This window comes from Diadema antillarum, unplaced genomic scaffold (assembly GCF_040938485.1).
Source record: "Diadema antillarum isolate AM-2024a unplaced genomic scaffold, OU_Dant_1.0 seq00001026_RagTag, whole genome shotgun sequence".
Lineage (NCBI taxonomy): Eukaryota > Metazoa > Echinodermata > Echinoidea > Diadematoida > Diadematidae > Diadema > Diadema antillarum.
The window spans coordinates 13,988-38,715 of record NW_027271860.1 but is presented as its reverse complement, the minus strand read 5'-3'; the positions used below and the strand labels follow the sequence as shown (position 1 = coordinate 38,715).

The window sequence follows — 24,728 nt, the reverse complement described above, 5'->3', positions numbered from 1 at the left end:
TTCTGCTTTCATTAAAAGACAGCACAGCGTTCAGATCACTCTCGAGTGACAAGCATGGATGGTAGCCTCGAATCTGTCACTCAGGCTCCTGGTCGAGGCATGGACTTACTCTCCAACCTCACATCATTTTACTTGGAGGATGCCAGACTGGATGATGACTTCTTTACAACGATGGCTTTATTGGCCCCACGATTAAAGGTAAGGTATTTTGCCATAATAATCTTACTCAATGTATTATCTAATTCGTCCTTTGCCCTTGTCAGTGTCAGTTATTTTGTTTTATGTACATGTATTAGCATTTGAAATACGTTTACCATAAATACTGAAACATTATTATTTTTTGTGTGATTGAAGATGTCCGTATCCCCAGACAACACCCATTCATTGCGATGTACTTGAAAGCCTTCTGTAGAAGCGATATAAATCAAATTGATCAAGGGTAAAGGACAGGATGTCGTTTGCTTTTTGTAACCTAGCCATTTTTTTTTTTGAAACCTAGACATTCGGTAATTAATTCAACCACCTCCATGTTTAAAGATAAAATGCTTTGTTGACCATGGAATTCAAGATTGAGTTTATGTTTTCTATCTGAACCACTTTCCTGTTACTATACTTCCTAAGATACATAGATCTAGTATTGGCTTTCGCGGCATGAAGCTCTCGCGAATTGCCACTAGCATTCAATGCATAATGTAGAATCACGCGCATTTTGCTTTCGCGACTCTTGGCTCCTCGCAAAATTTGGAAGAAAAATCATGCACGCGAAAATTCCTGAATATGACATTCAGCATTTATATGATGAAAAATAAATAACAAAGTTCCAAAGTGCTTCTACTCTAAAGTCTATGAGTAGGTCCTGAGGAATCATCTCTCCGGATTTGGTATCTTTATCCGCCGTATAACGGTTATTTCACAATCACCCTGACTGATTCTACCTCTTGTAAATCTATTACAAAGTTTTGTGTACCCCATGATTCTCTTTTTCTCTTTATATGCAACCAAACAGTAAAGTATTTCGCAAAATTGTGCTGGTTGTCATTGTTATGCGGCTGATATACAAGTTCATCTATCTTATAAACCTACTGCGTCTTCATTGTTATCTGCCATTGCAAAACTTCAACAACTTTTTTTTTTTTTTTTTGCAAAACCTGAAAATCTAGCTTACATTCAGTGGACTTAATCCTATAAAGCCCAAGGGGGAGGGGCACATTGTGCCCCCTTCGTTTGCCACTCTTACACCCTTTACCCAATTTCAACCAAATTTGGTGACTTCTCCTAAAATCTTAGAGCAAATATGTTCAAATATAATTTAGCTATCTTTGATATTGCTGGTTGTCGTGGCAACCGTAAACTGACAACCATGTTCGTCAGATATTGCATGTTTTTCTGTTTGATTGATTGACGCCTATTTAGGCCATTTATTCGGCAAAATGAATTAAACAAAAACATATAATAGTGGCGTTCACAATGAGAGCCAGACAGCATTGAAAGCATCTTGTGCTTGTGTTAGTTTGCCTACACATGAAAATATAGCAACATATATTACGACTGATTCTGTGTGATATCAAGTAAATAAACATAAACAAAACACCATCGCATTAATACGTACATATCATATACACCCACACACACACACACACACACACACACATGCAATAAACATAAGGATAGAAGACAGGAAAGATAAAAGAACATTGTCTGCTCAGTCATGGCTAACTGTTCGAAGAGAGAACGCTTTAGTAAGCACTTAAATCTAGAAAGAGTTTCAAACCAGTACTTATTGAATTCCATTCACTTACACCGGTGAACCTAATAGAATGAGATGGCACAGTCAAACGAGTAAAATGATACCGTAAATTACTTCGAGAACGAGTGGAATACATGTGAAAATGAGAGTTTGTTTGGAAGATATTATCAAATACAGAAGGGAGCATGCGTCTATGATATTTAAACGGGTCTAGGAACACTACCCCCTGGAAAACCACCCTCCGGAGAACTACCACCCGGATAATTACCCCCCAGGACAATTCCCCCCTAGGGCAACTACCCCCCGGACAAGTACCCTCCAAGGGAAATTACCCTCCAGGGCAATTAACCCGTAGGACAAGTACCCCCGGACAACCCTCCTAGGGTAATCACCCCCAGGGCAATTCCCCCTTAGGACAACTACCCCCTGGATAAATACCCCTCGGATAACTACCCCCTGGATAACTACCCCCCCCCCCCCGGTCGGGATAACTACCCCTTGGATAACTACCCCTCGGAGAACTACCCCTGGGTAACTTCCCCCGGAGAACTACCCACTACCCCCCCCCCCCCCCCTATAACTACCCCCTGGATAACTACCCCCGGAAAATTACCCCCCGGATACCTACCCTCTCCCCCCCCCCCCCCCCCCCCGGATAACTACCCCCCGGAAAATTATCACCAGGATAACTATCAACAGGTTAACTACCCCCCTCCTAGCTCCGATAACTAGGCCCCGGATAACTACCACCCGATAACTACCCCCTCCGATAACTTCCCATGGATGAGTACCCCGCATAAGTAGGCCTACAACTCCCCCTCCCCTATAGCTATCAAGAGGAAAATTACCTCCAGGACAGTGCACCACGTCCATTACCCCCTGGATAACTACCTCCCGGGTCATTGCACCCCCCCCTTAACTCTTACTTTTAATAAAAAGAATATTATTACTACAGGAAGTGACGTTCTTTGGATTATTTGCCAGGAATCACGGAGATGCTATATACTGATACTTCATCTTATGAAAAGTAAATGTCAATGCCTTTAGCCAAAACTATTTTCGCTAAATCTGTGTTTTCTTTTACTGTTCCGAAATTTCGGATTTCTCTTGATAGCAGTTCAAAAGAAGTTTTAAGTTTGAATGCCTTTACAATTGAACTAAAGACATTTTGAAGAAATGTTACACTTCAGAATGAGTTATACTTTTTGCAATATTTTTTTTGAAACCACAATCGTCTATCGTTTACCACAACTGCATGTTACACTTCTCTATTTTGAGGAGCTTATATCTCATGCCTCACGTGCCCTGAATTTGACCCATCATCTTCCTCTTCCCTCTCGCTTTTCTCTGTCCATGTACCGTGAAGGTAGTCTATTCCTGTCATTCATCACTCACCTATCCTCTTTCTTCATGGGCGTCACCAGGGGGGGGGGGGGGGGGGGGGGGGGTTCGTTGGGTGCGAACACACCCCCTTCAGATCTTAAAAAAAAAAAAAAAAATCAGTCTGCGAGCGACCTCAACTGCGGACGATAAATGATTATTCTTTTTTTATCTTTTATTTTTTTTTAAATTTTGCACCAGGGACAAAAAAAAAAAGAAAAAAAATCGTGGGCAAAAACAATTCGCATCCCTGGTTCTGGCAGTACTGATTTTATACATATCTACTAGTATTCTATACATTGCCCCCATAAAAATATTGGAGGGGCAGGCATATTATAATTTTGCCCCCCCCCCATAATTCCCAAAATGAGAAGATTTTCTTGCTTTTGACAGAAAACAAAAATGTTGCCCCCATATTGGAAGGCAAGCGCACCATTTGCCCACCCCACATAATCATGATTACCGCGATGAAAAGATTTTCTTGCTTTTTTTGTCAGAAATCTGTCCAATCATTTCACCCAAAAGCAGTGGCGTAACTACGGAGAGGGGGGGGGGGGCGGCGCACGGGGGGGGGGGGGTGCCCCCCCCCCCCCCCCCTCAATCCGCTGGTGAAAAAAAAAAGACTTCATTCATGGGTTAGTAAACTGCTTTTGAATGAAACGGTGATCAAGAAATAAAGTATTTTTCGATGATGTCTTTTAGCCATAATTAAATAGGTATATAGTGTGAAACATTGTTCTAAAAGCCCGGAGCCAACAAAAGATTCTGATTCAGCGTGATTCCTGGTTGGCATTCTGCATAATCATAAGCAGGATGTGCGCAGTGTACTCGGAAAATCCGAACGACAAAAAGAGTCGCTACAATGTTGAGTTAGTACACCTCTGTAGGGCCTACCTTACGCTTCGTTATATCAAAGCTAGATCATTGAGTTTGCAGTGTTGCTTTACATACTAGTCTATATAAAAATGTCTTGCATTGCCAGTAAAAAGAATTGACCTGTGCTAATTCCTAACTTTTCCATGTATATAATACACACACACAAACAAACACGCACAATAAGGGGATGCCCTAAAGTGCAGATTTTGGACATCCTTCCCCCGCTTGGTCACTTCGACGCAACCTCGCTGGTCATATCTCCCCCAGTCATGAACATAAACCGACACCCTTGACTACCAGTGGCGGATCTAGGGGGAGGGGGCACCGGGCGTCCCCCCTCCCCCTTAATTTCCAAAGCGAAAAAGTATAGCTACAAACGGCAATTTTTGGACTGTAAAATGTCAAAATTTTCAAGCTCGCTCGCTACGCTCGCTGGCATTTAGTCGTAATGTCATTCTCCTGAAGATGCTGCCAGTAATTGCCGGCAGTTCTTCCCGATGCGCCCCCCCCCCCCCCATTCATGCAAAAAAAAAAATAATAATATGGCTACAAACGACAGTTTTGGGAGAGTGAAATGTCACAATTTTCAAGCTCGCTCCCTTTTAAATTCTCCTGATATTGCTGCCAGTAATTGCCAGCAGTTGCGCCCGGTGCGCCCCCCCCCCCCCTTGATTTCGAAAGCAAAAAAGGTATAGCTTCAAACGGCAGTTTTGGGACTGTAAAAAAATCAAAATTTTCAACCTCACTCGCATTTAATCTTTATGCAACTCTTCTGATGTTACTGCCAGTAATTGTCATCAGTTGCGTCCGGTGCGCCCCCCTTTAATTTCCAAAGCGAAAAATATAGCTACAAACGGCAGTTCTTATTTATTGTAAAATGTCAAAATTTTCAAGCTCGCTCTCTTCGCTCGCTCGCATTTAATCGTTATGCAATTCTCCTGATCTTGCTGCCAGTAATTGATGCCAGCAGTTCCGCCCGGTGCACCCCCCCCCCTTAATTTCCAAAGCGAAAAAATATGGCTAAGAACTGGAGTTTTTGGACTGTAAAATGTAAAATTATCAAGCTCGCTCGCTCCGCTCGATCGCATGCAATCGTTATGCTATCCTGATATTGCTGCCAGTAATTGCCAACAGTTGCGCCAGATGCGCCCCCTTAAATTCAAAAGCAAAGCAAAAAAAAAAAAAAAAAAAAAAAAAATATATATATATATATATATATATATATATATATAGCTACAAACGGCAATTTTTTTTTTACTGTAAAATGTCAAAATTTTCAAGCTCGTTCGCTCCGCTCGCTTGCATTTAATTGTTATGCCTTTCTCCTGATGTTGCTGCCAGTAATAGCCGGCAGTTGCGCCACGTGCGCCCCCCTTTATTTCCAAAGCGAAGAAATATGGCTAAGAACGGCAGTTTTTGGGCTGTAAATTGTAAAATTATCAAGCTCGCTCGCTCCGCTTGCTCGCGTGTATTCGTTATGCCATTCTCCCGATATTGCTGCCAGTTTGTCGGTTCACACCGTCATTTCATAATCCATTTATAGGAGGACAACCCCCTCCCACACCCCCCTCCCCCTTGCTCGTTCCGCTTGCTCGGGGTCGGTCGCGTTCATGACATCAGTGTAAGAACTATTACTTAAAGTTTATTTGAATTATAAACAAGTGGGATTGTTTCAAGTCCATAAAACAAGCAAAAACCTGCATCAAATTGCACCATTTACAACATCAAAATGCAAAAAGTGCTCACCGTGAGAGGGGGACACTCCCTCCCAAGTCCCCCCCCCCCTCGCTCACTCCTTTCGCTCTTGCTTGGCCGCGATATTAAGTGTAAATATTAAAACAGGAAGTTTATTTGAATGATACTATTTTATAGGCAAATTGTTCAATAATAATCTACATCAAAATATACTGCTACCTTAAACAAGTGGGACTGTTTCAAGTCAATATAAAAAACACGCAAAAAGCCTGCATCAAATCAAATTGCACCATTTACAACATCAAAATACAAAAAGTTCTCACCGTGGGAGGAGGAGGGGGGGGGGGGGGGGGACAACAGGCACTTCCACACCCCCCCCCCCCCTTGCTCGCTCCCTCGCATACTAACACCCCCCCCCCCCCCTCTCCAAGATGAAATCCTAGCTACGCCGGTGCCCTTTCCCCGCTTGGTTTCCCTCAAAAAAACAGTAAATATATAGGGATTGAGAGCTTCCTATATTCCAAATTTCTGTCCAAAAAATCTCGTTACATTAGGGTCAAAACGCACCCCCCTTGAAAAAAAGCTGGTGACGCCCCTGTTCTCGCATTACAAAAGATTTATCTCGTGTGTGTTCATGTACAGTGCACTCCAGTTATAAAGAAATGCTCAGGACCGGCATGTTTGTTTGTTTTGTTTGTTTGTTTTTTTTTTTCGTTTTAACGAAATTTCGTTATAACCGAACAAATACACTGTAAAAACATCGGTGTTTGATTTAACACCACGGGTGTTAAATCTAACACCAATCAAACTTCAATAAAGGACCACACCCACAGGTGTTAAAAATGCACTGTGGTGGTGTTGAAAAGTGTTCACCTGACACTTCGTGGTGTTAATTTGACACTGTACCTGGTGTTATTTTGACACTGTACTGGTGTTAATTAAAAAATGACACCACATGGTGTTGATTTGATATTTGCTGGTGTTAATATCAATGATTTAACACCCGTCCAGCTTCAATAAGGGACCACACCAGCTGGTGTTACTTTGGTGTAAATTTATTTTCACATTTTTTCAAAAATCTAGTATTTTAATGTAAAATTCTTGATCGTCTTATTTAAATCAAAAATCAACAAGAAGTGCAGTTACTAAGAAACTCTTCAAAAAAACAGTTTAAAATTTGGAAATGACACCCGTAGGTGTTAATTTAACACCATAAATGAGCACCGAAAATTTAACACCAGCTCAGTGTTCACTATTTAACACCGGACTTTTTGTAGTGTATAATATGCGATGCATAACGAATAGAAGGAAACCATGCACGCATGAAAAAAAAAAATTGTTTGTTGAATCCTCATCATACGCTGGAAACTATGTGAAATGGGAGGGTACCTTTTTAATTTCGTTTAAATCTTATATTTTAAAGAGAGCATAAAGTTGTTTGTGTTGTCACACATGTGTAGAAAATGACGGTGTAGGATTATTGGTAACAGTTCGCTATTCCAAATAGTCCATGGGCCAGGTCAGATATTGGTACCACCAAAAGGGACAAAACCTTTGTGGTGCCATTTTGTTTGTTAGGGATATATAAGTGTATCAAACTATGATAGCAATTCCAAATGAGTAGCTTAGTCATGAAAAATGTAGTCTTTAATCAATGCATTCTGGCCTTTAATAATCAGCCCGCGCGTCTGAACCGAGACTATACACAGAACGATAAAGCGCGGTCTCTACGGAGCGCGCTGTTTTGAACACGGTGTATCTCTCTGTGGAGTGATAGTCTACGTTCAAGGCATCCGCGGCCATATCCAAATGCTGTTCTACATGGTACCTCTCTTTATGTAGGAAAAAATGTATGGAATGGGAGACGTTACCGCAAAACGGTATTTTCTTATCATTCATTGCCATTCATTTTCTCGCTAAAATACCCATGGAAATTTATTTCTACTATAAATTGTTACATTCCACTGTTAACTATGTGCATATTTTCATATCTTTTGCCGAGCAAGAACTAACAATATCTAAGGTTGTTTTCATACAGTTTTATAGCCGATTCAAGGGCTACATCTGGATGAGTGACTATTGAATCACTGAATAATTTTAAGACATAGCTTTAATAATCAAGGCTTACATGTTATTATAATAAGATAAGTGGTAATAAATTTCCTGTTTGGAAGAACAATGAAAATTGGAATTATGGAGTAATCACAATAAAGATGGCAGTTCAAAATGATGAGATTATACAGAGCGGAAGAGCGGAGTACTGATGTAAATTCCATTATATATAAAGTTAGATATCAGCCTCAAACAAGGTATTTGCAGATCTTGACACCAGCAAATGACTGCGATCGTACCCCAAGGGTTGTATACAGCAAGGGAATTGGAGGGTTTTCTAGACTTTCTAGACCCAAACCAGACTTTTTTTTACATGTACATCACATTTTCAAATGATTTATCAGATATTGAGTAAGCCATTCAACAATTGAAGAAATTATCCTTTTTTTTTGGGGGGGGGTTGTTAATTGTGCTTCTCGCAACTTGGTTATTCTAACATGACGCATGGCAAGGAGCAAAGTAATTTCGATTAAGCAATTGAGTATATGAATATAAGAACGACCCAAGTCCATGAAAGACCATTTCGAGTAAACTAAAAAAAAAAACAAACTCCATATCTTTTTTGTTTGTCCAATAATATTCTATTTAACTGTGATGGGAAGGCAACATTGTATATACATTGTATTAGAACATATATTATTATGACAATTAACATCAACATTAATTGTGGAACGGCCATTTTGTGTGATGGACTTGGGTCGTTCTTTAATTCATATGGACTTGGATCGTTCTTTGATTCATATACATGTACATGATATTCTGCTATAGAGATGAGAGAAGGACGAGAGAGGGCGCTATAATATGAATGTATGAATGACCCAAGTCCTTCATTCTTACAAGATTTAACTCATTTATTTCAGGCACTTCCCGGGGGTAATTAGGATTTACCATTTATACACAAGATGAGTCCATGCATAAGCTACAATTTCCCATGTCAAACTGAATTTGGCCAAAAATTGGACTTGGGTCGTTCTTATATTCATATACTCAATTCTATTTGTTTCTCGGTATCAACTTATACTATACCTTATACTGTATCTACTATAAGTATACCTTGTGTCAGAGGGGATCGTTATAATAATTCTTCCCTGTTCCAGACTTATAAAACTCCACCAAAATGCAATTGCTCTGAAAATTCTGCCAATACTCTGCAACAAGCACTAATTTGCTCCGTCGACATAGCTCTATTTGCATTTGCGGCGATTTGCTACTCCCCAGTATATCGAAAATCGTATATAAAAACAAGACAATAGAACAAAGCCGCCCCAAAACTCTCTCTTTTCGATTCAAGTCCATAATATACATCTGCGTGCCTATTTTGTGATTGCTCATTAGTTTGTTTGAATTAGAATTAATGTTCGTTTTTCGCATATCTTTTGGTATGATTATCATGGCACTATCTATCCTATTTCCTGTCACTTTATCCGTTCAATTAGGTGTCGAAGTGAATTTGCTCTGAAGAGTGTTTCGTATATTTAGTAACATTAACTCACCCGTTTTGCAGAATTATAAGTATTAAGAAGGATGTTTTGCTATCTCTCGTTGCGCTCTTAATGTTGCTGAATATGTAGATATCTCGCTATTGACGTTTTGGTACTTGGGAGTTGTTTGTTGAGGTGTCTATGTCAAAATGATATCGAAATATTTGGAGTGGTACAGAATTATTTGATTACGAATATAGTAATCATGATTTTGACAAAAGGTGACTGACACAATTTCGCCATTGATAGTGTCCTTTGAAATGCCGTGTTTTTTCTCTCTTTTCCCCTAAATATTCTCCAAAGTGTTGATCGCATAGTTCAATAACAACTCTAAGAACACGAAGAATGCAACAGCTCGCATGTGTGGAATGGGGAGTCCCTCACATTTGTTTATGTGACAGTGGATGAATTGTTATTATCTCCAAAATAGCAAAAATTTGGAGAGAGAGGTGCTCCGCTGATACTGAAAATTTTATATTTTGCTCACTATAAGTTTGATATATTGTCTGATCACCTCCAAATTTGATGTCGTTTCCCGAAACTTATTACGCATATAACGTTGTATAAGATATGTTTAGTTAGTGTTAAAGTATTTTGGTTACCATGGCAACAAATAAACATAAGCAAGTTCCATTTCACATTTTTTGACTCTTTTTTAGCTTCTTGTTACTTATTATTTTAAGTATTCACAACATAAAATAAGAAAAAAATTATACTTTTAAAGGAAGTATTCAATTATGTTTGAAAAAAACTACAGCGCCCTCTTGTGTTTTGTCTTGATTTTTTCTGTGGTAAACACCATTTTCTTAAGATTTGGACCTGTAAATGCTCCAAAAAGGTTAAAATGAAGTTCAAATGTGTCTTTATATGTCTAGATAGAAATCAACAGCAAGAACTGGTTGCAATTTCGCCTTAACTGCCCGACATATGTCTTAAAATTAGTTAGTTTAATATTATTTAATGGAATTCTCTTTGTTTTCTTTGTATTTTGACAAATTGCTCCCTCTTCGTGGTTTTCAAAAAAAAGTTGCGATGGTGCCATTTTGCAGAGTATATCTTGAGTTACATTTTTGCCACATTTCAGAGCAATTGATAGAAAAATATTGAAATGATAGAGGGAGCGGATTGTGCCCTCCATGGTTTACCGAGCTTAAAAAAGGTATTTGGAGTTATGAGGGTTAACGGCTGATACTGAGACTAAGCTACTTCTCTGGAATTGCTATCATAGCAAAATATCATCTACAGATACATACCATTTCAAAATGCATAAGCAGAATTTGTCCCTTTAAGTGGTACCAATATCGTAAACATCTGGTCTTGGCCCATGGACTAAAAGGTTCGTTTCTTACTAAAGTTCGTTACTCCGAAGGCTCCTTATTCCGAAGTTTCGCCATTCCCGGGATCCCAATGGTTTGTTTATCCGAAGGTTCGCATTTCCGAAGAATCATTATTCCGAAAGTTCATCGTTTAGATTAAAGTAATATATTGTTCATTTTCCGAAGGTTCGTTGATCTGAAGATGAAATGTGGTTCGTCATTCTGACGGTTTGTAAATCAAAAAATGAGAAGACAGAAGGGTTCATTATTCAGAAAGTCCGTTGTTCCGAAGGCTTTTTCATCCGAAAATGAAATAAGGTTTGTTATTCCGAAGAATGTTTGTTAATGAAAAAAAAATGAGAAAGGTTAGTTATTTCGAAGATTTATTTATCTTAAGACGATTATAAGGATTGCAATTCGTAATTTTTGTTAGTGTACTCACTTTTTTCCACCATGGATTAACGATACTTTTTGTAATTGTTCCGATTAACGAACGTTTTGAATTCCTATCATTTTCGGACTAACGAACCGTCGTAATAAGAACCATATTTCATCATCGGATTAACGAACCTTTGGAATAATTTATTTATTTTATTTATTTATTCAGTCTTTTTTCAACAGGGTAGCCCCATCAGTAGGCATAGTCCATGGGCCAAGACCCGAAAAATGGGTTGTTGGTACCATCTGAGGTGGCACAACCTTTTTGGTGTCAGTTTGTTTGTCGGGCATAGATATGCTTATCAAGCTATGATAGCATTTCCAAATGAGTAGCTTAGTCATGATAAATGAATTTTCAACCAATTTGGTCTCGTTTTTATATCCCTATACTTCTGAATCGAAACTAAACCGCTATACAAAGAAGAGCACTGCCTTCTGTATGTCCACAGGTGTTCTGTTGTAAACGCGGTGCGCTTAGTCTTTATTCAAGGTAGCGAAGGGAATATCCAAAGGGTTATGATGTCCACAGCTGTCACGCGGTGCGCTTAGTCTTTATCTAGACCAATGTACCGTTATCATATCTAAAGTTTCTCATAAAAGGGATTATCTATACTGTTTTTATACTACCCTATCAACAAATACATCAGTTTTAAACAAAAATCACTCTGTTCATATACAATATCATTCATTATAATGTATCGTAGTGTACTGGTACATTGTTTTTGCATTATCTTATATTGTTGGAGGGAAATAAAGCGACATTAGCGTGGTATCAGCGTTTTAACCGTAGCGTTTTCGCCGGAAAATGATAAATAATTGAAAGATACGGTACAATTCACGAGGAATTGCTTTTGTTGTTGTTGTTTTTAGATAGAAGGATATACACTGTATCATACGCTTTGGATATTCCCTTCGCCGTCTAGAATAAAGACTAAGCGCTGTGGACATCATAACCTTTGGATATTCCCTTCGCTGCCTTGAATAAAGACTAAGCGCACCGCGTTTACAATAGAACACCTGTGAACATACCACAGAGCTGCATGTTACAGCTCTATGGAACATACAGAAGACAGTGCTCTTCTTTGTTTAGCGATTAGTTTCGATTCAGAAGTATAGGGATATAACAACGAGACCAAATTGGTTAAAATTCATTTACTACGACTAAGCTACTCATTTGGAAATGCTATCATAGCTTGATAAGCATATCTATGCCCGACAAACAAAATGACACCAAAAGGTTTTGCCACCTCAGATGGTACCAATATCTGGCCTGGCCAATGGACTAGCAAGTACTGTTCTTACTGGGGGCCCTGTACAAAGAAACATTACAGTTGACATGACAGAGACATATACATCAAATAAAACACACTGTATGTGGACAAGTACAATTCTTCCACCGAGTCCCCTACATACAGTCACACAATAACTATACACTGACAATTACACGCTTACCAGTCAAACAAGCAATAATAACATGGTGGGCCTACGTAACTATCATAACCAAACAATTAACCATAAATTTCATCAAAAATTAAAACTGTCACTGAGAGTGATAAATACCCCTAACCAAAGCGGGAAGAAATGAACCCAGCCAGCAACCATCTTATTCAATTCAATTCAATTCAAAATTTATTTCATTTTTCGACAAAACATAGAAGTCACACTTCTTTTGACAACAGACAGTAAACAGAACATTATGTATCAAAAAGAATGTACAACAATTGAGAACCTTATCGTAACTATACATTGTAGTAAAAAAGAAGCAGAAGTGATAGAAATGAAGTACATGTGTAACTTTGCTTAAAGTGCGAAAAATGGAGAGACCCACTAAAAAGACAGAGCTTGTAGAATGTGGGCCCCTCTGTAATAATAACAACAATGGGAAGATCAATTGAAGCATCATAAATACAGAAGGAAAAAAAAAAGAAAAAAGAAGAGGAAGAAGTCTGGAAGCCCACTGAGAATTAGATTCACAAATAAGTACACTTATTATATTCTTACTATTTCAAACTTATGAACATAATAATAATATGTTACTCAACATAAAATAAGAATACGAATACACTGCCCACTGGCATTATATACAGCTGTATATCATATCTCTTGTCTAATGCCCAAAATCTGAGAAAAATAAATATATCAGTAATTTCTGTGTTTGTCAGTGAAAACGCTGTTGCCATGGTACCATGGCAACACATTGTGCAACAGTTAACCAGAAAGCCTATCTCATCCACTGGCAATTTGAATGACCTTCAAAACAGAGAAAGGGAAAAAAAGAGAGAAAAGAAGAGAAAAGAAAAGACAAGAAAAGAAAAACAAAACCTGTCACCACAGCACATATACTCACCGACAACTACCAAAGGTGGGTCTTCATTCCTACAAACTTGTACACACCATAGAAAACACATGTGTGTATATAACTTCAAGTCATTACAACAACAATATTGCTTGTGAAAAAAAATAAAAACTTATACCAAATTATCACATGTAATCATGTATATGATAATCACCAATACAGCATCTTAATATTGCCGACTTTTCAGAAACTGAGTACAAAAGGTTTGCTTTGTTTGAGCATTTCTCACTTCACTTGGAAAGCTATTCCAAAGTATTGCACCATCAAAAGAAAATGCCTTTCTGCCAAATCAGTTTTTACTTTGGGTACAACTAAACCTCTACTTTGAGCGTTTCTCGTACTGTATCGATGTACACTCATGGCAGCTGAAAACATACTCTGCAGATATACAGGGGCAGAAACATTCAGAATGTCGAACATAAGTTTTCCTTTCTGAAATTTCCATCTCTTCTCCATATCTATCCATTTTAGACGTGTGAACATTTCATTCGTTGAGGTTCGAGTGTTTGTCTGCAAAACTATTCTTGCTGTTTGTTTGTGTTGCTTGATAAGAATATATTTTATTCTTTGACTTGAGTTTGTCCACACACTTGAGCAGTAATCATAGTAAGGTAAAATCAGAGCATTTGCTAATAGCTTAGCGCTCTCTACAGTCAAGTACTTTCTTACTCTACGGAGCAAAGCTAGCCTGGAAGCAATTTTGGCAGATACCTGGGCAACATGTTCATTCCAGGTCAAGTGTTGATCCAACCAAACACCAAAATATTTGACCGTCTTCACATGTTCTATCGACACACTTTCAATCTGAATATCAATGTCTTCCCTGATACCATTTACTCTCTGTGGGGTGCCGACTAACAAAAACTTCGAGTTCAACCAAGACTCTCTACTCGCCTTAGATCGTCATTCAATACAGTTTCTAATTCTTTGGGACTCGGAGCGCTATACATAATAGCAGTGTCATCTGCATACAGAACGATTTTGCTGTGTTTGACAACAGAGAGTAGGTCGTTAACAAAAAGCGTAAAGAGCAGCGGTCCTAAAATAGAACCCTGCGGTACTCCTGATTTGAGTGCCAGTGTATCAGATTTTTTCCCTTGGATCATTGTGCTTTGTTTCCGACCTATCAAATATGATTTGAACCATGATATCGCGTTATCACCTATACCATATGTACGTAGTTTATGTTACAACAGGCAATGATCCACGGAGTCGAAAGCTTTCCTTATGTCTAGGAATACCAAACCTGTCAGTTTCCCGTTGTCCATATTCCTGAATGCATAATCACTGACATACATTAAAACTGTATTTGAGTACCCTTTCCTAAAGCCTGATTGTTGTGGTGTTAACAGGTCGAGGTCAGCCAGATAATCATGCAACTGAGTGTGAACAGCTTTCTCCAGCACCTTCATTATTGTTGGAATAATTGAAATAGGAGTTATTTACACTGTCCTTATCCCCTCCTTTGTGAATGGGGGTGACGGTGGCTAGTTTCCATTCTTGGGGAATTACCCCAGATCCAAGGGAAGGATTACAACGGTCAGTAAGCGGTTTGCTAACAAGAGGTGCAGCCAGTTTGAGAAGGCGGGCACTGATACCGTCCAATCCGGTTGACTTGTCAGTCCGAATTGATTGCAACTATTTCATAACAAAACTCTCATCTACAATCACAAAAGCGAAGGTACCTGGATTGACTGAGTGATAATTATCCCCATGCGCAACTCTGGATTCTGCAGAAGAGAATTTAGCTACCAGTTCACTACCGATTGACACAAAAAACCGATTAAATGTATCAGCCACTTTCAATGGATCTGTCTCGCAGCAACCATTTCGACTTATACTGGACGGTACACTGTACGTTGAAGTAGGAGAAAGACTCTTTAACACTTTCCATAGTTGGGTAGGATTATTTTTGTTTGACACAATTTGGTATTGGCAATACTCCTTTTTTTAGTGTGGTCCTCAGATTATTCACATGATTTCGACAACTTCTGAAATGTCTCCATGCTAAAGAGTCATTTGTTCGCTCAGCCCTTGCACGAAGATAATCTCTTTCACGTGACAAATTAATGAACTCCGGGGTAACCCATGGTGTCTTTAACCCTCTTACTCTTAACGAAATAAAAGGAGCATGGGTATCACAGATCTCAGTAAAAGTGTTTCTCAATACTTTCCATCCTTCTTCCGAATCCCCCTGTTTAACAACCGTATCCATACGGGCATCTTAGAGTGCCTTGCAAAAAGCGTCTGCATTCAAACGCTTGAAAGCCCGTGTATGCACAATCCTGGGAGGTAATTTTAGTCTATAATGCTTACATACTACGTATATGAGCTTGTGGTCACTCAACCCGTGCGTTACAACATTTTTTTTTTCACACACATTTGCAGGTCGGTTAGTTAAAACAAGATCAATAAATGTAGAAGAGTTCTCAGTTACTCTAGTCGCTTGCTCAATCACCTGATGCAAATCATATTGATTACATAACTGTTTAACTATCCGAGATTCTCTCATCGTGAACATATCCTAATTGAAATCACCAAGTATATAACACTCTCGAGAGCGGTATTCGTGACCTGGGCTATGCTATCAACCATACATTCATGATATCGTGTGTCTGATTTAGGAGGACGATAATATTGTGGCGAAAATGCGATAGAGCACCTTTAAAGACACTCAGTCGTGGCGAGTGGTTCGTGCGGCACGGAGACGAACGCAACACGCTGCCTCCCCCATTCTGTATCAAATGTAGTGACCCCCGAATGAGAATAGCGCTGGCTCAATGGGTCAGCGAAAATATGGTAGGCTACAAGAGAGCTCCCTGTGCTTATCTCCTAACCCAAAATGGCTGTCCCAGCGAGCCACGAGAGCTTCCGAATGGACGCACACTCTCAGCAGGGAGGGTCACCTCCCTGCTCTCAGTGCGGATGCACATGAAGAGAGGCTGAAAGAGCCACGCGTCTTCTGGCCTCCCTCCTCCAATCACCGCAGCTCGCGGTGACAATATTTGTGTATGATGCGTACACACACACACACACACACACGCCGCAACGTCTTCTGGCCTCTCTCCTCCAATCACCGCAGCTCGCGGTGACAATGTTTGTGTATGATGCGTACACACACACGCACACACACACACTTGTCTCAGTGGTAGCATGCACAAACTTCGGTCGTTCGGAGTTTACGTACCATTAGGGATGGCGATCGGCTGCCTTTAAAATATGCGGCTCATGCCCTTAATTTCTGAACATGTGTAAAAATCCCATAGAGTTTGCCCCCGTGCATTTCCTCTGGAGAAATTGTACAGAAGGTTTTGGAACACCCTATAGTTTTGTGATACACCCTGTACAGAAACCAAGGTTAATGATGTCCAAAGGAGGGAAAAAGGCCAGAAGCCCTAGGGAAAAGGGCTCAGAAAATATTAAGCCATAGAAGTAGGGTTGTATAGTACTCCGATACATTTTGATACATGATGGGTTAATAAGACAGGATTGGTCACGTGACCCTGACTCGAGAGGGTATAAATACCACGAGCTCACTGCACAACTTTTCAGTTGGGTTGGGGGGTAAGTGCGGGTCCACAGCACTCTCTCTCTCTAGGAATAACTATAAAATTAATGGGAACCACTAGGCCAGTGTAACAGAGCTTAGCAGAGAGAAAACCATCGGTTGTAACAGCAGGAACTACAATATAGCAATGCTGCACTGAACCGTATTTCGGACTGTCGTTTCAACACCAGCCTCCTTCTTGCAACTGGTAGTCTTTGGTACTAGACCCTGTGAATGGGTTGCTGTATGGTTGATTGGGAGAATGATATGCCTGGGTTTCTAATGCGCCTAGTGAGTCCGAATGCACGTATATAGACGTGGTGTATGAGATAGGCTGCATATGAGAGCTATATGAATAAGGTGCTGATGTGCTGCTACACATAGTACACATTATACCTGTAGACACAAGAATTAAGGCTCTTGGACCGCTCCCCGGCTACGCTACAAAAATTGGTGGCAGCGGTGGGATTTTGGGAAGATTTTGAAACAGGCAATTGTAGTATACAGGGATATACGTTGAGAAAAGCGTTTTGAAATCCCAAGATCCAGTGATACGAGCCCATACTATCACAATGGAGAATCTAGTTGGCAGTCCAGGCATGGAAAGCGATGAAATTATTTTTCAACCACAAGGCAGGCAAGATGAGGGTAATGAAGCCAGAGACTCATCGGAAACAGATGTATCTGACAGGGAGGAAAATGAGAATTTAGCAACAATGCTAGGCAGGCTTTTAAAGCAGAACAAAGCTCCCAAAACCAAACGCAGTAACACAGCTAAGGCTCCCACTTATGACGGATCGTCAGCTTGGGATGATTTTGCAGTCCAGTTTGATGTTATTGCAGAACTGAATGGATGGGGTTACAAGACAAAATCAATGCAGCTAGCTGCCAGTTTGAGGGGAGATGCTCGAGCCGTCTTGAGCGATCTCGAATCAGAGAAAAGGCACGATTTCAAGTCACTGGAGGCTGCCCTAAAGGCTAGGTTTCAACCCGAAAACCAAACCGAGATGTATCGGGTGGAATTAAGAAACAGAAGGAGGGGGAAGGATGAATCCTTACCTGAGCTAGGGCAAGCGGTGCGGCGCCTTACTAGGAGGGCGTATCCCACAGCAAAGGCGGAGCTGCAAGATGTTCTAGCTAAGGACCATTTCATAGATGCGATTCAGGACCCCGATATCCGCTTTGGAGTGTATAACGCTCATCCTACTTCACTTACGGAGGCTATTGGGGCTGCTGTAGAAGTTGAGGCTTTCCAAATAGCAGAGCGTAGGCGAAATTTCCCACAAAGGAAACAGGTCCGTAACGTTAACGTTGGGAATAAGATGGGCAATGTAAAAGATGATGGAGCAGTCATTTCTTCAGATGCAGTGGAGAAAATTGTAGCTGCAGTTATGGCAGAGCTGTCAAAGGCAGGGGTGGCGAAAAAGACTGGCTTCCACAGAGATTCTGAGCCCACACAAATGGGCGGGCGTTCATTTGGTCCGAGATGCTGGAAATGTGGAAGACTTGGGCATTTGCAGAAAGACTGTAAGAACCAGAGCCCCGGAGGTAGAATGCATGCACAACACGGTGGAACTGCAGAAAGTAGGCAGGGAAACTCAGCCCAGCCGAGTCCAGGGGTCGGGGACCGGCAGTAGATAGCTCACGGCCCCATACAGTGTTTACGCGCTTTTGCAGTGGAGGAACAGACGGCATCATTATACCTGTAGAATTCAATGGGCAAGAAATCCACTCTTTGGTAGATACGGGAGCAAATGCAACAATATTAAGTACAAGGGCGTTTGAGAAATTCGAACCAAATCAAAAGCCTGTATTACAGTGGACTGATGTAGACATGACCATGGCAGATGGTGAAACCAAACCAATACAAGGGAAGGGCAAAATGAGCATCAAAATTGGAAATGTCACCCTGCGTCATGACATTTGGATAGCTGACATAGAGCCACAAGCAATAATCGGGATGGATCTGTTAAAGCTTTGCAAATGTACGATTGAACCAAGTCAGAATATGGTTCGGGTTGGAGATGAAATTACTGATGCAGAGCAGCATGACTACCCAACCGTCTACACAGTGCGTTTAACAGAGACAATATGCATTAAGGCAGGAGAAGAGATCGTTGTCCCAGGGAGACTAGATGGGGTACCAACCACATTACCGAATGGTATGATTATGGAGCCGAATGAGAAATTCGTGGAGAAATACCCACTATTAGTAGCTAGAGTATTAATAGGCACAGACAGAGACACAGTCCCAATAAGGATAGCAAACGTCGCTGAAGAGACACAGACGATATACAAGAACACTAGGGTAGCAACATGTCAGGAAGTAGATGAGGTGCTAGCCAATGACGAGACTACAGAGGAGTCTATCAGAACAAGTATGGACAGCACAGGCGAGAATGTCCCTGAATATCTGAAGGAATTGCTGGAAGCAAGTACAGAAACACTCAATGCTAGTCAACGGGATGCAGTGGCCTCATTACTACACAATTACCAAGACATCTTCTCCACTGGCAAAAACGATATAGGCAGAACTGGAATTGTGAAACACACAATAAACACGGAAAAATCTGAACCTATCCGACAACACGCAAGGCGCCTGCCCATTCACAAGAGGGAGGACGCAAAAGAACAAGTCTCCGCAATGCTAAAGGAAGAAATAATAGAGCCTTCCTCTAGCCCATGGTCGTCGCCAGTGGTGCTCGTCAAAAAGAAAGACGGATCAACTAGATTCTGTGTAGACTATCGCAAACTCAACGACATAACCAAGAAAGACAGCTACCCGCTTCCACGAATAGATGACTCGCTCGATAGACTCGGAGGAACAAAATGGTTCTCGACTTTAGATCTGTCTAGTGGCTATTGGCAAATTGAAATGGATGAGCATGACAAGGAAAAGACCGCATTCGTAACTGAGGGAGGGCTATTCCAATTCAAAGTAATGCCTTTCGGACTCTGCAATGCACCAGCAACGTTCGAACGATTGATGGAGCAAGTGCTGCATGGTCTACAGTGGCAGACATGTTTGGTATACTTAGACGATATCATAGTGTTCGGACAGACATTTGAACAAGAGCTAGAGCGACTCACAGAGGTATTTCAACGACTGCGTGATGCTCATTTGAAACTATCCCCCTCGAAATGTGTTCTCTTCAGGCACCAAGTCCCATTCCTCGGGCATATCATTTCTGAACATGGCATAGCAACGGACCCAAGCAAGATTACTGCAGTGAATGAGTGGCCGAGACCAAAAACAGTGAAGGAAGTCAGAAGTTTCCTCGGTTTTTGTTCTTACTACCGGCGCTTTGTGAAAGACTTTGCACGCATTGCAAGACCCCTGCACAAGTTAACGGAGAAAGGCGCTCCGTTCAGATGGACGCAAGACTGCGAGCAAGCTTTCGAGACACTCAGGCGCGCCCTAACATCGTCACCTATCCTCGCATTCCCACGTGATGATGACCCCTTCATCATTGACACAGACGCAAGCAATGACGTAATCGGCGTAGCACTCTCACAAGTACAAGATGGCCAGGAACGTGTTGTAGCTTACTTCAGCCGTGCCTTGAATAAAGCAGAAAGGCAGTATTGTGTGACAAGGAAGGAGTTGTTGGCACTCGTTCAGGGAGTGAAACACTTTCACCCTTACATCTATGGAGCAGAATTCCTGATACGTACTGATCATGGGGCACTGCGGTGGTTGATGGGGTTTAAAAACCCGGAGGGGCAAGTAGCACGATGGCTTGAACTCCTCGGCACTTATAACTTTCGGATCCAGCATAGAGCAGGAAATTCGCATGGGAACGCTGATGGGCTTTCACGTAGACCATGCGTGGACTGTAAGCATTGTGAGCAGAAAGAGGCAAAGGGCTTTGCTTCGGATGATGAGCAGGAAGCTCATGGGACTGATGTCCGGGTTCACAGTGTGGGGATACAGTCGGGTCAGCCTGAGGACGCTCAGGACAGACCGGATAAATGCTCTGGTATAGGGAGCTGGAGAGTTGGGCATGTGGCCGATGCTCAACAAGAAGACAGGTGTCTTCGGAAGGTTATGGCTTGGAAACAGGCAAATTATCGACCACCGTGGGAAGAAGTGTCACTGGAAGGACCAGAACTCAAAGCATATTGGATGCAATGGGACAGGTTGCATCTGAGGAATGGTCTTCTCTACCGTAGATGGGAGAGTGAGGATGGCAATCAGATAATCTGGCAGCTTGTTGTACCTGAAAATCTAAAGGCAGAAGCATTAAAACAGCTCCACGATCACAGAATGACAGGTCATACTGGAATCACACGAACAGGGCAGAGAGTAAAAGAGAGATTCTACTGGTACGGTTACCGGAGAGATGTGGAGGAGTGGTGTAACTCATGCCAAATCTGCGGAGGAGCAAAGAAGGTATCTCAACGCAGACAAGCCAAAATGAGACAGTACAATGTCGGAAAGCCAATGGAGAGAATAGCTATCGACATCATGGGACCACTTCCTACGTCAAGGAACGGGAACAAATACATTATGGTAGTAGCTGACTACTTCACAAAGTGGACAGAAGCTTTCCCAATCCCCAATCAAACAGCAGAGACAGTAGCAAGAGTGCTGGTAGAAGAGTTCGTTTGTAGGTTTGGTATACCAGTTGAAATCCACACCGACCAGGGAAGAAATTTCGAGTCAAACCTCTTCAAAGAAGTTTGTCGACTACTGGATATAGACAAGACACGCACCACACCCTTTCACCCTCAATCAGATGGGATGGTCGAGCGATTTAACAGGACACTCCAGGCAATGCTCTCAAAAGTCGTAGCACCTGACCAAAGAGACTGGGACGAATGGCTCCCATACGTGATGATGGCCTACCGGACATCAATTCATGACACTACTAAATTCTCACCATGTGAAATGATGCTGGGAAGAAGTGTGAAACTCCCAATTGATGTTCTACTACCCAATACAACCACAGACACTGAAGAAGAAACCAACTATACATACACGCTGGAAACGAAAATGAGGAAAGTACACGACCTGGCGAGAGAAAACATACGAGGGAGCAGCACTCGCCAGAAAGCAACGTACGACAGAAGAGCGGTATCCAATCCATTGAAAAGGGGTGATGCAGTTTGGCTAATCAACACAGCAACAAAGAAGGGGCTTTCCCCAAAACTGAGACAAAATTGGCTTGGTCCGTATAAAGTACTCGACAAGTTGAGCGATGTAACCTATCGAGTAAAGAAGGAACCAGCAGGGAAGCCAAAAATTGTACATCGAGACAGGCTGCGACTTTTCAAAGAGAGAATACCGGCAAAAGTGGCAAGAAAACAAACACCCGAGACACAGACTCCTACCAACGAAGACGAATATCGACTATTTCTCCGCCCGAGAAGGAAACCAAAGCGGTACGGGTCTGATGGACTAGACTAATGTGCGAGTGGCAGTGATCGTCCTCCGTCGTTAATACGTAGTGGTATTATGTCCAAATTCGGATGAGGAGTGGTAGCACCTTTCACTGTGTGTGGTTTAACATACAGACACTGGTCCACACTCATCCAACCCAAATTGTAACCTGATTTATTTTGGCAAATTTTGGTTTGAATAAGAATGAACAGAAAAAGAGAGAAAAAAAATAACATTTTGGATTGTTTTATAAAACGAAGCTAGCCCCACGTCCTGGCTAGCTGCTGAGAACCAACGACAGAAGAAATTGAAGTTCTCGAAGAAGATGAAGAATGGAAGAAGAGAAGAAGACGAAGAAAGTATAGTCATAAGTCTAACTGTCGAATTGGATTGTTTTGAACTTGTAAGCCCGAATCATGGAGGTCCCAAAACTAAGCTGTTTGGAAAAGTTTGATTTTGTTCCCAGTTTATATAAATGAGAAATTGGTAGACGAAGCAAATTACAGGAAAACCCAACTATGTCCTTACATTTCGGCCTGGGAATGGGAGAAATACCCCACCAAAATTCAAACTCCATGATTCAGGATGTATATATGTACACTTTGTAAATACATTTCCAAGTTTGTAATCTGCAAGCTCTGTTGACACCCAAAAGCTCATAGGGGAAGTACGAGATAATAGTGGGAATATAACTTGATATGTTTGATTTTTAATGCAGTTGATAATGAAGAGAGTAATGACAAAACATTCCACACCAACCTCCAGGAGTAGGTTTCATTCTAAGGAGGGGGTAGTGTGGCGAAAATGCGATAGAGCACCTTTAAAATATGCGGCTCATGCCCTTAATTTCTGAACATGTGTAAAAATCCCATAGAGTTTGCCCCCGTGCATTTCCTATGGAGAAATTGTACAGAAGGTTTTGGAACACCCTATAGTTTTGTGATACACCCTGTACAGAAACCAAGGTTAATGATGTCCAAAGGAGGGAAAAAGGCCAGAAGCCCTAGGGAAAAGGGCTCAGAAAATATTAAGCCATAGAAGTAGGGTTGTATAGTACTCCGATACATTTTGATACATGATGGGTTAATAAGACAGGATTGGTCACGTGACCCTGACTCGAGAGGGTATAAATACCACGAGCTCACTGCACAACTTTTCAGTTGGGTTGGGGGGTAAGTGCGGGTCCACAGCACTCTCTCTCTCTAGGAATAACTATAAAATTAATGGGAACCACTAGGCCAGTGTAACAGAGCTTAGCAGAGAGAAAACCATCGGTTGTAACAGCAGGAACTACAATATAGCAATGCTGCACTGAACCGTATTTCGGACTGTCGTTTCAACACCAGCCTCCTTCTTGCAACTGGTAGTCTTTGGTACTAGACCCTGTGAATGGGTTGCTGTATGGTTGATTGGGAGAATGATATGCCTGGGTTTCTAATGCGCCTAGTGAGTCCGAATGCACGTATATAGACGTGGTGTATGAGATAGGCTGCATATGAGAGCTATATGAATAAGGTGCTGATGTGCTGCTACACATAGTACACATTATACCTGTAGACACAAGAATTAAGGCTCTTGGACCGCTCCCCGGCTACGCTACAATATGTACCAATCAGAATGGGTTTCATATTGGTGATTTTCAGTTCTATCCACAAACATTCAATATCAGGGTGCTCAAAATCATATTTCCGTTTGTATGCTATCGCATTGGAAACGTAGACTGCCACACCGCCTCCGCGACGGTTCCGGTCCCTTCTTTCAACTGAAAATCCTTCAAATTGTATTTCTGCATCGTTGATAGTGTTATCCAAATGGGTTTCAGAGAAAGACAAAACATCAAAGGGATTATTCACAAATTTTTCCCTGATATGGTCACATTTTGGAAGCAAACTGCAAATGTTTACATGTGCTAATTTCAATCCCTACAGTGTATGTTAACAGAGAACGTAAAGTCAGTCAAATGTTCAGTGAGTTCATTGTTGTCGTCATTGCCTTGAAGGTGATTACAAACAGTTTTCTCTTCATTCTGGTCTGAAGAGCGGTGACCCTTGATGGTAGTAGGCATCTCAGAGTGAGTCTTGGTGGCTCGTCGACCACGATGAGTACGTCTTCTACGTCCGATACCCAGCTCACAGATCCTGTGCCATAAATCCTGTAATAGCATCGACTGCTGGCGTTTGATGTTCAGACGATGAAGTGTGGGAACATCATACCTTATGTTCGGCTGACTGTGGGAGGGCAATTCCATGTCACGGTGGTTCTGAAGATCGTTGTGACGCTCGTCGCTTGATGGGCCTGAATTTAGTTGGACGTCCCCAGACAACTGGATGGCTAGTTGAAAACATGCTGTAGAGTTGCTGTAGTATGGGAATGGCTGTCCATAGAGTTTTACACGGG

General features: G+C 41.4%; 1 protein-coding gene across 2 annotated transcripts in view; it reads left to right on the top strand.

Moving 5' to 3' along the window:
- Nucleotides 1-24,728, top strand: part of LOC139742840 (NLR family CARD domain-containing protein 4-like) — a 107,121-nt gene that overhangs the window by 70,839 nt on the left and 11,554 nt on the right. The window contains exon 4 of one of the 2 annotated variants that reach the window (XM_071653356.1): nt 19-198. In XM_071653356.1, the coding sequence (XP_071509457.1) occupies nt 19-198 (180 nt within the window). Of the gene's footprint in view, nt 1-18; nt 199-24,728 lie in introns of those variants that run through there. The other variant, XM_071653357.1, reaches the window with a different exon arrangement.